Source organism: Lithobates pipiens, unplaced genomic scaffold (assembly GCF_037356315.1).
Source record: "Lithobates pipiens isolate NorthernLeopardFrog02 unplaced genomic scaffold, aLitPip1_a1.2 Scaffold_1, whole genome shotgun sequence".
Classification (NCBI taxonomy): domain Eukaryota; kingdom Metazoa; phylum Chordata; class Amphibia; order Anura; family Ranidae; genus Lithobates; species Lithobates pipiens.
Window position 1 is genome coordinate 134,620,760 of NW_027507685.1, and position 15,323 is coordinate 134,636,082.

At 45.0% G+C, this 15,323-nt stretch overlaps 1 protein-coding gene across 2 annotated transcripts in view; it reads left to right on the forward strand.

The window, feature by feature from the left end:
* The first annotated feature begins 2,687 nt into the window (after positions 1-2,687).
* The window catches only part of MAN1B1 (mannosidase alpha class 1B member 1), an 87,803-nt gene continuing 75,167 nt past the window's right edge, over positions 2,688-15,323 (forward strand). For both annotated transcript variants that reach the window (XM_077477262.1, XM_077477272.1), the window contains exon 1: positions 2,688-2,948. In XM_077477262.1, coding sequence (XP_077333388.1) covers positions 2,838-2,948 — 111 coding nt within the window. In that variant the 5' untranslated portion in view covers positions 2,688-2,837. The remainder of the gene's footprint in view (positions 2,949-15,323) is intronic.

Sequence of the window (15,323 nt, forward strand, 5' to 3'; positions counted from 1 at the left end):
AGGATTCAGGTCAGGACTTTGGCTAGGCCACTCCAAAGTCTTCATTTTGTTTTTCTTCAGCCATTCGGTGGTGGACTTGCTGGTGCGTTTAGGATCATTGTCCTGCTGCAGAACCCAAGTTCGTTTCAGCTTGAGTACACGAACAGATGGTCGGACATTCTCCTTCAGGATCTCTTGGTAGACAGCAGAATTCATAGTTCCTTTTATCACGGCAAGTCTTCCAGGTCCTGAAGCAGCAAAACAGCCCCAGACCATCACACTACCACCACCATATTTTACTGTTGGTATAATGTTCTTTTTATGAAATGCAGTGTTCCTTCTACGCCAGATATACTTGGACACACACCTTCCAAAGAGTCCCACTTTTGTCTCATCGGTCCACAGAATGTTGTCCCAAAAGTCTTGGGGATCATCAAGATGTGTTGTGGAGAAAATGAGACGAGCTTTGATGTTCTTTTTGCTCAGCAGTGGTTTTCTCCTTGGAACTCTGCCATGCAGGCCATTTTTGCCCAGTCTTTTCCTGATGGTGGAGGCATGAACGCTGACCTTAACTGAGGCAAGTGAGGCCTGAAGTTCCTTGGACGTTGTTGTGGGGTCTTTTGTGACCTCTTGGATGAGTCATCGCTGCGCTCTTGGGGTAATTTTGGGCGGCCGGCCACTCCTGGGAAGGTTCACCACTGTTCCATGTCTTCGCCATTTGTGGATAATGGCTCTCACTGTGGTTCGCTGGATTCCCAAAGCTTTGGAAATGGCTTTATAACCCTTTCCAGACTGATAGATCTCAATTACTTTCTTTCTCAATTGTTCCTGAATTTCTTTGGGTCTCGGCATGATGTGTAGCTTTTAAGGATCTTCTGGTGGCTCCTATTTAAGTGATGCCTTGATTGTGAACAGGTGTGGCAATAATCAGGCCTGGGTGTGGCTAGAGAAATTGAACTCAGGTGTGGACAACCACAGTTATAGTATGTTTTAACAAGGGGGGCAATCACTTTTTCACACAGGGCCATGATGGTTTGGATTTTTTTTCACCTTTAATAATAAACACCTTCATTTACAAATTGCATTTTGTGTTTACTTGTGTTGTCCTTGACTATTGTTTAAATTGGTTTGATGTTCCGAAACACTTAAGTGTGACAAACATGCAAAGGAACGGGAAATGAGGAAGGGGGCAAACACTTTTTCACACCACTGTAGGAACAACGATCTGTCTCCTCCCCCATGCAGTCCTATCCCCCTGCAGTTAGAAAACACACGAGGGAACACATTTAAACCCTTGATCGCCCCCTAGTGTTAACCCCTTCCCTGCCAGTGACATTTGTACAGTACCCAGTGGCTATTTTTTTAGCTCTGATCGTTGTATAAATGTCAGTGGTCGCAAAAAAGTGTAAAAAAATGTCAGTTAGGTGTGCGATCTGTCTGCCGCAATGTCACAGTCCTGATAAAAATCGCGAATCGCCTCCATTACTAGTAAAAAAAAAAATAATAATAAAAATACCATAAATCTATCCCTTATTGTGTAGATGCCATAACTTTTACGCAAACCAATCAATATACGCTTATTGCAATTTTTTTTGCCAAAAATATGTAAAAAAAATATATATCGGCCTAAACTGAGGAAGACATTTTTTTCTAATTTTTTTTTTTTAATTTGGGATATTTATTTTAGCAAAAAGTATAAAATATTGTTTTTTTTTCCAAAATTGTTGTTCTTTTATTGTTTATAGCACAAAAAAATAAAAACCGCAGAGGTGATTAAATGCCACCAAAAAAGAAAGCTCTATTTGTGGGGGGAAAAAAAGAACGTCAATTTTGTTTGGGTACAATGTCGCACAACCGCACCATTGTCAGTTAACAGCGACGCAGTGCCGTATCGCAAAAAATGGCCTGGTCATTGAGGGGGCAGATCCTTCCGGGGCTGAAGTGGTAAGGTAACTTGGACTATGATGATGTAGAACTTTACAATCTAGGACAGTCCTAGAAATCAGGAGAAGCTGATCAAATTTACAGTGAAACTTCACTCCCTCAATCAACATGGACTATTTTTCATCTATATGCTGCCAGCATTAGTAAATAGATAGGAAAATATATCATATTTACTTGATTTATACTTTTTTTTTTTACTTTCCTTCAGTTACTTCCTGTTTTCCTGCCTAGGCAAATGATGTCATACATCCCAGTAGTCTTCAGGAGGAGAGAGGAGAGTTTTTTTTTAGCTAAGCACACCCTCCTCCCTGCGTGCCTGAGATAAGGGCAGATGGATTCCAGGAATTAATTGCTACATGAATCATTTGCCCTTCCTCAAGATTTCATTTCAAAGTGATTTCTCATCAAAATAAAGCAGGGTGACATGGAAGGATCGGGGAGTTTGCTTTGAGTATTAAAAATAAATTAAATCATTTTTTCAGTTTGTGCCACTCCGATGCAGTGTAGTTCTACTTTAAGTTCAACAGAGAAAAAAAAATCATGTTTTTTTTTTTTCTTAACAGTTATTGAGAATATAATAATTATTTTTATCCATTCTAATATAAACAACTTGTATTTCCCATCATTATTATAGCTGTCACCAAGGCTGAGTCAGCACCAAGCTCTCTTGTAAATGATGATGAGTACTGAGGGCGGGCGCCCTTACGAAAGATGGCGGCGCGGGAGCTCTGACAGCCCTACCTCGGCTTCTCCGAGCCACTGAGTATGCGCAGTGTCCCCCGCGTGGCAGCGCTTGTTTACAGCCAGGGGTAGGCCGCAGCCCCGGGCTGTAGTTCCCGCTCCGCCCTTTCCTCCTCGCTCCTCCTTTGTGGGGGAGGACTGGCATGGGGACCAGATAGAACACAGTGCCGGCCATGTACTCGCCGCAGCGCCGGGACTTTATGTCCGTCACCCTCATCCAGCCGGAGGGGCCCGGGGGAGGATACAACAACAGCAAGAGCTGGAGGAGGCGGTCCTGCTGGAGGGTGAGCGGGGGGGGGGGGGGGTAATGTCATCTGTCACCTCACACCCCCACCACCTGGAGGGGGACACCGGACGAGGGACCCCCCCAAATCGGACCCCAAATATCTGCTAGGACCCCCTACTACCTGAACCCCCCCCCACCTGTAGGATGACACCACAGGAGAGACCCCAAATATCTGCAAGGGACCCCCTACTACCTGAACTCCCCCCACCTGTAGGATGACATCCTAAAGAGGACCCCAAATATCTGCCAGGGACCCTACTACCTGAACTCCCCCCCCCCCCCCACCTGTAGGGTGATGTCCTAAAGAGGGACCCCAAATATCTGCTAGGACCCCCCTACTACCTGAACCCCCCCCCCCCACCTGTAGGGTGACACCACAGGAGAGACCCCAAATATCTGCAAGGGACCCCCCCACTACCTGAACTCCCCCCACCTGTAGGATGACATCCTAAAGAGGACCCCAAATATCTGCCAGGGACCCTACTACCTAAACTCCCCCCCCCCCCACCTGTAGGGTGATGTCCTAAAGGGGACCCCAAATATGTGCCAGGGGCCGCTACTACCTAAACTCCCCACACCTGCAGGGTGACATCCTAAAGGGGACCCCAAATATCTGCCAGGGGCCGTTACTACCTGAACTCCCCCCACCTGTAGGGTGACGTCCTAAAGGGGGGGCCCAAATATCTGCCAGAGACCCCTACTACCTGAGTCTCTCACCCACATGTGGTGTACCTGAACCCCCACATGTGGTGTAAAACCAGAGGAGGGACTCCCAGACTTCTGCCAGGGACCCCCCCACTGCTGGAACTCCTCCCCCACCTGAAGGTGGGACACCAGAGGAGGGACCCCTAAATATCTGCTAGGGACCCCCCACTACTTGAGCCGCTCCCCACCTGTAGTGTCACATTCTGAAGGACCCCAAATAGCTGCCAGGGACCACCCTAATAACTGATCCCCTCCCCACCATATGTAGTGTGACACCAGAGGAGGGACCCCAGATATTCAGGAACCCCCCTACTATAACCTGACCCCTTCCCTAACTCCACTGACATTGCACTCCAAACTTCCCTCAGGTGGGACAATAGACCCCACTCCTCCTGGTACCACAATCTGTAGGGAGACCCCAGACATCTGCCAGAGCCCCTCCTACTACCCGATCCTCTCCACCCCACCTGAGGCCACTTTCTGTAATGACACCCCTAGGGGTCTTATCTAGGGACCCTCATAGTGCCTAAGACCTCCAAGGAGTGATCCCAGGTGTGTCAGAGACCAACCTACTACCTGAGTAATTTGTCCCAGAAGGAACAATACACTTCTCATTGGTCAGCACAGTCATGTGATCACATCACCCATTGGGAGCATTCTAGTGAATCCCTACTCTGAGGCTGTGCATTTTGTGGTACGGTTTACATGCCCCTAATGAGGCAGCATGGCCGCTATGTAGGGCTGCAACTAACGATTATTTTCATAATCGATTAGTTGGGCGATGATTGTTTCCATTAATCGGATAATAACCTTAAAAAAAGTGTGGTGTATAATTTAATTAATATGTAAAGTTTAATAAAAAAGGAAAATTTTGTTCTTGAATATATCTATGCAGTGGTACTGTAAATATAAATAACCAACTATATATAATCTCTAATCCTCTCTGAGAATAACAGACAGAAGAGATATACTGCATATACTAGAGCTGCATGATTAAAGTGGTTGTAAACCCTTACAACCAACTTTGACTTACAGGTAAGCCTAGATTAAGGCTTACCTGTAGGTCCAAGAAATATCTCCTAAACCTACACGGTTTAGGAGATATTTGGCAAAAGACAGGCACCGCTGTCTACGGCGCATGCGCCGTAGACAGCGGCACGCAGGCACTCTGAGCGTGCCGCGGTCAACGGCGATATGCCACGAGTGGCGGCTCGCATGCGCGGGAGTGACGTCATTACGGCTTCGCCGAATGACAGTGGCGGAGCAGCGAGACCCACCGGGAAGATGGATGCGCCGGACTACAGGGGACAGCGGTGACTTTGCTGGCTCCTGTGTCAGGTAAGTGACACTTAATGGGCTACTATGCGATGCATAGTAGTCCATTATGCTTTACCTTTGCAGGGAATGAAAGAGGAAGTAAACCCATCAGGGTTTACTTCCTCTTTAATCGTCAAGAATAGTTATCTTGACTAAATCTTGATCTTGACTAAAGTGTTTCACAGTTCTTTCTATGCAAAGAATTCTCTTTCCTCTTCTGAAGCCACAGCTTCAAAAGAAAGGTAGAGAAAAACTGGGCAGTCTGCCTACAATTAAAACGGAGTTCCCCTTAAAAAAAATAAAAAATAATTAAAAGTCAGCAGCTACAAATACTGCAGCTGCTGACTTTTAACCCCTTCCTGCTGAGCATACGCAGATGTGCGTACTCAGTTTTCGGGGGGGGGGGGGGTTATACTGGGATGATGCCCGCAGCTGCAGGCATCATCCCAGTACCGTTGTTTAGAGCGGGCGATCGGCTTTCCGGGCATAACAACCGATGCGGCTAAAAGCCGTTCGATTGTTATCCCGGAGGAGCTGGAGGGGATGTGCCCCCCCCTCCTCCCGCCGCTCTTCCCGGGCCTCCCGTCCCACCAGAAGGCCCAATCAAACATCCGCCGCTTCTGGCGGCTAGAGACAGAGTGGAATGACGCTGGAAACGCCTTTGTTCCAGTCTCCTGGATGTAAACGCAGAAGCAACGTCACAACGTCACTTCCTGTTTATTCGGCTGCCAATGGCGCCGGCTTTTAAAAAGTATACAATATTCAGAATCACTGTTTTCAGTGATCTGAATACTTTGAAGTGCACAGGAGGGATTGGAGGTCTTTTAGACCCCCTATCCCTCCATAAAGAGGACCTGTCACCACCTATTACTGTCACAAGGGATGTTTACATTCCTTGTGAAAGCAATAAAAGTGATCAATTTTTATTTATTTTTTTAAACGCAATTTAATAATATAAAATGAGAAAAAAAAAAATTCAAATCGCCCCCGTCCCTGCGAGCCCACACAGCAAAGAAAACGCATATGGAAGTTGCGCCCGCATATGTAAACATTGTTAAAATCACACATGTTAGCTATCTCCGCGATCGTCAGAGTGAGAGCAATAATTCTAGCATTAGAACTCCTCTAACTCTAACCCGGTAACCGGAAAAAAATGAAACCGTCGCCTATGGAGATTTTTAGGTACCAAAGTTTGTCGCCATTGCACGAGTGCGTGCAATTATAAAGCGTGACATGTTTGGTATCTAACTCGGCGTAACATCTTCTTTCACATTGCATAAAAAAATTGGGATAACTGTACTGTTTTTTTTTAATTAATTAAAGTGTCCCTTTTCCAAAAAAGTTGCGTTTAAAACACTGCTGCACAAATACCGTGTGACATAAATTATTGCAACAATCGCCATTTTATTCTCTGCTAAAAATATATGTATAATGTTTATATTATAAAATGTTTGGGGGTTCTAAGGAATTTTCTAGCAAAAAATAAGGATTTTAACTTGTAAACACCAAATGTCAGAAATAGGCTTAGTCATGAAAGGGTTAATAATCGGACACTTACCTGTCCCAGGGTCCAGCGATGCAGGGGAATGAAGCCTCGCTCGTCTCCCCCTCCGCTTGGCGGCGCCGGCATTTTAACTGTGGGCGCCCGGCTGTGGCTTCACAGCCGGGCACCCACTGCATGCGCGAGCTGCGCCGCAAGCCGCGACTGGCCGCGCAATCATCTGGGACCTGTCACGTGTCCCAGATGATTGACAGAGTGGGGGGGGGGGGGGGGGAGAGGCGCACTCTCTTCCTGCCCGAGGGAAATTGCATCATGCGCTGAAGGAGGCAGACTATAAGGGACCACATGGCAACAAGCATTATAAGGTAAGTAAAAAAAAAAAAAGTTTCCAAATTTTTTTTTTCCCCAAGCACATTAATGTCATTTTTATTTATTTTTTTGGGGGATGGAACTCCACTTTAAGTATAAATATTGTAACAATTTGTCAATGGAATAGACTTGGTGTGTAAGTGACAAAAGTTTACCCACTTAACCACTTCCCGACCAGCGCACGACGATGTACGTCGACAGAATGGCACGGGCAGGCATATTGGCGTACAGGTACGTCCAATATTCAATGCCGCCCTGCCATCGGGAGCGCGCCGCCGGCGGCGCGCTCCCGCGCTGGTCGGGACCCCCGTGAGTCCGGTCGCGGGACCCGGGGACTCGATCGCCGCTGGCATCCCCGCGATCGTCTCACGGAGCGGCCGAATGGAGGAAATGCCATGTAAACAGCATTTTTCCATTCTGCCTAGCAACTAGTGATGCTGATCTCTGCTCCATGTGATTGGAGCAGAGATCAGTGTTCACTAAATGAAAGCCCAACCCCCCCCACAGTTAGTAACACGCCCCTAGGAACACTTAACCCCTACACTGCCACCCAGTGGTTAACCCCTTCACTGCCAGTGTCATTTACACAGGAATCACTGCATATAGCAGTGATTACTGTATAAATGACAATGGTCCCAAAAATGTGTCAAAAATGTCCGATGGGTCCCCCACAATGTCGCAGTCACAATAAAAAATCGCTGATCGCCGCTATTACTAGTAAAAAAAAAAAATAATAAAAAATTATAAATAAAAATGCTATAAAACTATCCCTATTTTGTAAACGCTATAATTTTTGCGCAAACCAATCAATAATCGCTTATTGCGATTTTTTTTTTTTTTTTTTTTTTTTTTTTTTTTTACCAAAAATATGTAGAAGAATACGTATCGGCCTAAACTGAGGAAAAAAAAGTTTTTTTTTTATATAGTTTTGGGGGATATTTATTATAACAAAAAGTAAAAAATAATGCGTTTTTTTCAAAATTGTCGCTCTATTTTTGTTTATAGCGCAAAAAATAAAAACCGCAGGGGTGATCAAATACCACCAAAAAGCTCTATTTGTAGGAAAAAAAGGACGTAAATTTTGTTTGGGAGCCACGTCGCACGACCGCGCAATTGTCAGTTAAAGCGACGCAGTGCCGAATCGCAAAAAGTGGTCTGGTCTTTGACCAGCAAAATGGTCCGGTCTGCAAGTGGTTAAACACTAAACCTTTTTCTGACATTTGTTGGTTTCAAGTTAAAATATTTTTTTTTTTTGCTAGAAAATTACTTAGAACCCCAAAAATTTTTTATATATTTTAGTAGACATCCTAGAGAATAAAATGGTGGTTGTTGCAATATTTTATGTCACACTGTATTTGCGCAGTGGTCTTTCAAATGCAATTAAAAAAAAAAGAAACGAACCAATAAAGTTAGGGCATTTTTTATATTTATTTTTTTGTATAATGTGAAAGATTTTATGTCACGAGAATCGTAAGAGAATCGTGATCCTTTTTTATTCTAAGTAAAAAAAATTGTGATTCTCGTTTTGGCCACAATATTGCAGCTCTAGTATATACTATTAGAGGTTGAATTTGGTAAATATCATCCGATTCCAAGATCACATTTTTTATTTGAATGAAAAAAAATGGAAAGCCGATTTCCAGACAGAACTGTAAATATATCATGTATGACAGACTCCCTTGTCATAGGCAGGTGGCTTGATAAAAGCTCCCTGCGCTTGCTGTCACTTATGCCGGTCATACAAAAGCGATGTCTTCCTTCAAAAAAATAAAAATAAAAAATAAAATCATTAAGAACGTTGGTTTGATTTTCTAATCGTTAGTGGGGTCAAATCGACGCTCATTCTTTGACCACGGTGACAGGAAAATTTGAAGGAACAGAACAGGAAACTTCTTGGTCAAATGAATCTTCAGACAGTGTATATGGTTTTCGTTCAGAAATTACATTCATTTTAAAACTGAAAGTTAAAAGCAAGTGAATATTTCAAATGACATTCTTTCACTCAGCGAATGTACAAAGATTTTTCGTGTGAATATTCTTGTCTGAAAATCGATAAGTTTATGGCCATCGTAAGGCTTGCTTCACACCTATGCTATTCACACCTATGCTGCAATTTGTGTTTTGCTTTTTTCTTGCCAAATTGTTGATTTAAAAAAAATATGTAATGGGTTTGCACAGAGCAGCCCTGATTCTTCTGGGGTCTCCCACTGACGCTTCTGGCTCCTCCTGCCTTCAGAGTGCCCCAATAGCAAGCTGCAAAGTATAGTATAGAGTTCCCCCTATAGCAAGGTAAAAAAAAACTTCTGCCTTTAGAACTACTCATGTCCTGCCCAGGACTACATGTCCCTTGAGGCATTGCTTCTCACACATTACCATTTACACGTTCTCAGGCACTTACTGAAATGTATGGATGATGTACTGAGCTGTATGTGTGCTTCACTGTATTTCCTGATATGTAAACAAATGCATTCTGTATGCAGGCCGAATAATCGGTTAATCGATTATGAAAATAGTTGGATGTGGGATATTTGGGTCATTGTTTATTAAAAGGCAAACCTGCCCTTTGGTGACAGAAATCCTGGGAAAAGTTTGTATTCCCTGTATTTATAAAATGTTTTATTTTTTTATTTTGCTTTCGATATACACTTTAATTTATTGGATCAGAAAAATAATAATGTAATATGGGAATTGGTCCAGCCCTGCCCCCACCTCTGTGTGAACACAGGGCTCATTGTCTTTGTTCCCAGGGGCTGAATGGAGCAGAAGGGGAGCACATAGCTTGTCCCTGGAACAGAAATAGAGAGGAATCTTTCAATGGGGACACCTGTGACAAATAGATTTTCTCTTTCGTTCACTGACACAGCTCCATTATTCTTGACCATAGGGTTGTTACGCCACCATCAGGAGAGGACTAGGCAAAACATGTTATACATGTGAAAAAAACAGAACTTTCTCGTTTTTGACCAGGGTGCGGTCCCTCTAGTAATAACCCCTCAGCTTGCTTCCTGTAGCTTCAGTTTTTTTTTCTGCCTAGTGAAGAAGATGGCCCTAGGAACCCTACGGGATTGTCAGTCCTGGGATTTTTTTTGCAGAAGTTTGCCTTTTGCGCAAGATTTTTGGATCCTGTGATCTGCTATCAACATCCGGCTGGGTGACAGGCTGAATACCCTTATCCTTGTAGCCTTCCCAGCTTGGCCATCTAGCACGGTGATGACGAACCTTGGCACCCCAGATGTTTTGGAACTACATTTCCCATGATGCTCATGCATTCTTCAGTGTGGCTGAGCATTATGGGAAATGTAGTTCCAAAACATCTGGGGTGTCAAGGTTCGCTTTCACTGATCTAGCGTGTACAGACCATAGCTACGCGCTGGGTCGGCCACGACGTGCCCCTCAGGCTCCAGGAGCGGCCGGTGAGCGCAACGCTCCGGGGCAGACATATGATCGGGCTACTGATGTCCTTGTCACAGTGTGCCGTGGCCAGGAGGCCAGAAGCCACCCCCTACTGATCGGAGAGTGGGTCTGTGATGGGATGTGCCCAGCTCATCTGGATGGTAAGTACAGCTCTCCCTGCCTCGGCGGGGTTGAGCAGCTGGGCATTCCCTGGGAGGTCGATTCGGGGGTCCCTCTCCTTCCTCTCTTCTCTCCCTGTCTCTCCCCCCCCCCCGTGGGGATGCTGAGCGGTGTGTGTGTGCCTATAGCCAGGGGTTCCCCGGGGGGGTTTTGCTGGGTGGCTGTGGCTGTGAATGAATGAAATACACAATGCGAACTGAATCGCCTCTAGGCGCTGTGGCAAGCTTTGATCATCTGCTAAAAGAGGAAGGTCTTGAGTTTTTTCCTAAAAGCCAGGTGATTTTCTTCCAGGCGGATGTTGATTGGTAGAGCATTCCATAGCCTAGGCCCTTGGACAGCGAATCTCCGATCCCCCTTGGATTTGTACCAGGCTTTGGGCACGAGGAGGTTTTTTTTGGCTGATCGAAGACTGCGGTTTGGTGTGTAATGATTTATTTTCTCCATTAGGTATTGCGGAGCTTCTCTATGCACGCATTTGTGGGTGAGGCAAAGGGTCTTGAACGTGATCCGATTTTTTTTTTTTTTTTTTTTTTTTTTTTTTTTTTTACGTTTAGCCAATGTAAGCTCCTCAGCGAAGGAGAGATGGATTCCCAGGGTTTTTTTCCCTTTATCAGCCTTGCCGCCGTGTTTTGGATCAGTTGTAATCGCACAAGTTGATATTGTGGTAATCCTATGTAAAGCAAATTTGCGTAGTCCAGTCGTGAATTAATGATTGTTCCAACTACCACTGCTTTGTCATTCTTTGGGATAAAAGGGATGAGTCTGCGAAGCATGCGCAGCAGATGGTGAGATCCACTGACTACAGATCCTATTCGCGCATCCATTGGCATTTGTGCATCTAAAATAACCCCGAGACTCTTCGCTTTGGTCTTTGGGGAGATAGTCTGCCCAAAGACGGTAGGTGGAGACCAGGAGGTTTTGGTTGCAGACTTATGATTTGGGTGTAAGATAAGAAGCTCTGTCTTTGATTCGTTCAGCTGGAGGGAGTTAGTGGTCATCCAGTCTTCTATTGATTTGAGGCAGTTTTCAAGTTGTTGTTGGTAAACTTTTTTTCCCATTGATCCGGAAATAAAGTTGCGTGTCGTCAGTGTAAGAGTGGAAGCAGAGATCTGATGATTTGAAGGAGTGGGCAAATGTAAATGTTGAAGAGAACGGGTGACAAAGGAGAGCCTTGAGGGACTCTGCAGGTGACTGCCCGAGTTTCGTAAAGGAATTTTCCTAGTTTCACTGTCTGTGACCGATTTTCCTAGGAAGGACGCGAACCATTGGAGATCTATGTCTTGGACTCCGGCTACTTCTGTGAGGCGGACGAGTAGAGTATTGTGATCTACTGTATCAAACGCTGCACTTAGGTCTAGCAGTACGAGGAGACACGGCTCTCCGTCATCTGCTGCTTCGAGGGCGTCGCCCCAAATCTTGAGGAGAGCTGTTTTTGTTCCATGACTCGGGCGGAAGCCTGATTGCAGCGGGTCCAGGAGTTTGTGAGTATCCAGGTGAAGTTGTAGCTGATGTACTACAGCTTTCTCCATGATCTTAGAAATGGTGTTGAGGCCTGTAATTGGCCTACGGTTGTTTGGATCCTGAGGGTCCAGGTTTGGTTTCTTGAGTAGAGGTTTGACGATGCCTTGTTTGAGGATGCTGGGAACAATCCCTTCGTGGAATGATCTGTTTATGAGGTGGGTTATGGTTGGAGCCACGATGTTGGAGCATTCTTTCAGTAGTTTTGTGGGGATGATGTCAATAGGTGAGGTACTGTCACGCAGTTTATTAATGATGTTTTTTGCGGTGTATACGGTAATTGGAGATAGTGAAAATTTCGGCGGTTGCGGTATGTTGGTGCAGACATCCTCTTTATGTATTTGCTGGCTGAGGTTGGATGTTTTCTTCTGACAAATTGTTTCCCTGATGGTTTTGACTTTATCGATGGGAAAAATCTGACAGTTTGTCACAGTAATCCTGGGATTCACTTTCTGGGGGTTCTAGGCACACCGGATTCATTGATTAACCAGTTTAAACAGTTCCCGTGGTTGGTTTGCGGCCGTTGAGATTGTATATGAGAAGTGGTCCTTTTTGGCTTTGAAGATTGCTTTCCGATAATTCTCTGTGAGACCTTTTGTAGTTAAAGTGGTTTTCCTCGGTGGTATTTCTTCTGCGTTCTTGCTTTAGTACGGCGAGGGAGCTATTAAACCATCCAGAGTTTTTCTTCCTGATGAGAGGCCCTGCATTTTGGTGCTACCGAGCCTGCTGATTGCAGCAATGCCCTGTTCAGGGAGTTGAATGTTTCCTCCGTAGAGTGGTTTAAGGTTATTGTAGTTATCTTGTTGGACAGAGTGGATTTGAAGGATTCGGAGTACAGTGTTTTTTTATTCGATCTGGTCCAGTGCGTTGTTACAGTATTCCGTTTTACATTGGTGATGTTGGTAGCTATTTTGAATTTGATGGTGTGGTGATCCGTCCATGGCAATGTTATGTTGACGTCAATGTTCTGTTTGAAAATGAGGTCCAGGGTGTGTCCTGACCCATGCGTGGGAGTCTTTATCTGTGGTCTCCCCGCTTGGTGTCTGGAGGTCTGCATATGCTGATTGCCTTAGCGCTGTTCTGCCTCCGTTTTCACTGTCCTTTCTCTGTGTACAGTTTTTTTTGGCCATGTTTGGTGTGCCTCAACGGAAAGCATGGTCAGGGGCCATTTTGCTGTGATTATGTCCCTTATATTGGGCGGCCGGCGGCTATTTTGTTGTAGCCCAGCACGGTTTTTATGCTCAGCGCTGGTCCCTGCTCCCCAGAACAGCGCAGTTTCTCACTCAGGACACCTGGGAGCTGACACAGGCACTTGTAGCTGAAATGCGCAGAACTCAGTCAGGATGTTGAGTCCTGCGGTGGGGGCCCTTCAGTAGAGGTCGACCGATATATCGGCCGGCCGATATATCGGCCGATATTTGCAGTTTTTTAAATAATCGGCATCGGCAGATTGTGCTGATAAAAAGCCGATTTAGAACTACAGTGGGACTTTGAAATGACTTCTGTATAGAAGTCAGTGTAAGTTGCTGAGTCATCATAGCAACACTTTCCTCCTCTCTGGGCAGACTGCCAAGAAAAGAACAAAATGATACAATGTTTACACTTGAATGAATGAAGTCATCTCTGTGTGTAGAAGTTCTCAGTTTAACCATTTAAAGACTAAATCTTTTCTGACACTTGTTGCTTACAAGTAAAAATCCTGTATTTTCTGCCAGAAAATCACTTAGACCCCCCAAAAATTATATATATTTTTTTAGCAGAGATCCTAGGGAATAAAATAGCGGTTGTTGCAATATTTTATGTCACACGGCATTTGCACAGAGGTCTTTCAAATGCATTTTTTTGGGGAAAAAATACACTATTTAAAAATAAAATAAAAAACAGTAAAGTTAGCCCTTTTTTTTTTTCGTCCAAAAGTTTTGACTACCTGTTTTTATTTAATACATAGGTTTTTTTTTTTTTTTTTTTTTTTTTATCTAAATCATACATACAAGTAAACTGATTGGAGGTTTGTTTTGTTTAATAAATGTTTAAATGTAAGAAATTTTCTGTATCACTTATGAAGGCTGCTTTCACACTGGAGCGTTGATGGTAAAACGCAAGTTTTAGCGTCTCTTTACCATCATTTTAGCGGTGCTATTTGGCTGCTAGTGGGGCACATATAACCCAGCTAGCGGCCAAGGAAGAGGTTAAATGCGCCCATGTAGCACTGCTGCCAAATCGCATTGCATGCGCTTCGGCAGTGGGGCCCATTCATATCAATGGGCAGGAGTGGTGGAGGAGCGGTATACACCACTCCAAACGTGCTGCTTGCAGGACTTTTTTTTAAGATCCTGCCAGCGCATCGCCTCAGTGTGAAAGCACTCTGTCTTTCACACAGACTGCAGGGGAGCCATTTTGCAGGCACTTTACAGGCGCTATTTTTAGCCCAAAAGCGCCTGAAAAATGCCCCAATAGGAAAGGTGTGTTAGATCAAGGGGGATTAAAAAAATAATAATAATAATAAATAAAAAAGGAAAAAAATAAATAAAATAAAAATCGGCCTAACATATCGGCCCAAAAAAATCGGCATCATATATCGGCTATCGGCCGCCATGATTTCTAAATATCGGCATGGGCCAGAGAAAAACCCATATCGGTCGACCTCTACCCTTCAGTCTGCAGCAGCTAGGACAGGTGCACGGTCCCACCCTCCTAAGTCCCTGAGCGTGGCAGACAGGGTGGGTCAGCATGGCTTCAGAAACTGCTGTTTCTTCCCCCGAATTCCCGGCAATTGCAACTGGCTCATCTGCAAACAGTGCAGTGCCTTTGGACACTTTGTAGCCAGTCCTTGATACGTTCATTGCCAAGATGGAGGCGTCCTCTGGGGAGAGCTCTGATGCAGACTTGGACCCCGCTGAGACTGGCAGCCCCTGCTCTGTCATTTCAGATGATGCTGACCAGGTCCGATCGGACATTGAGGATGAGTCCCCGTCCGGGTCCGTGCAAGACAAAGCGCTAGTTGGAGCACTTATCACAGCTGTGCATGATACCCTGAAAATTCAGGATACAGCAGATCCTTCTGCTGAAGTTGCGGTCGCTTTTGGGTCCCGTAAGCCAACCCGTGCACCTAAGGTGTTTTCGTATCTGACTTATTTCGATAAGTTCATATACAAGGGATGGGAAAGACCGGAACTGACCTTTTTGGTCCCAAAAAGAATGGCGGTGCGTTACCCCTTTGAGGAGAGCCTTCTTAAAAAATGGTCGGCTCCTCCGGTCGTGGACCCCCCCCCCCCCCCCCAGTATCCAGGTTAAATAAAGTTACTACGATCCCGGTAGAGGGGACTCCTGCATTCAAGAACCCCAAGGACAGGAAGGCAGAGACATTGGCCTGTTCCTTGTTTACGATTG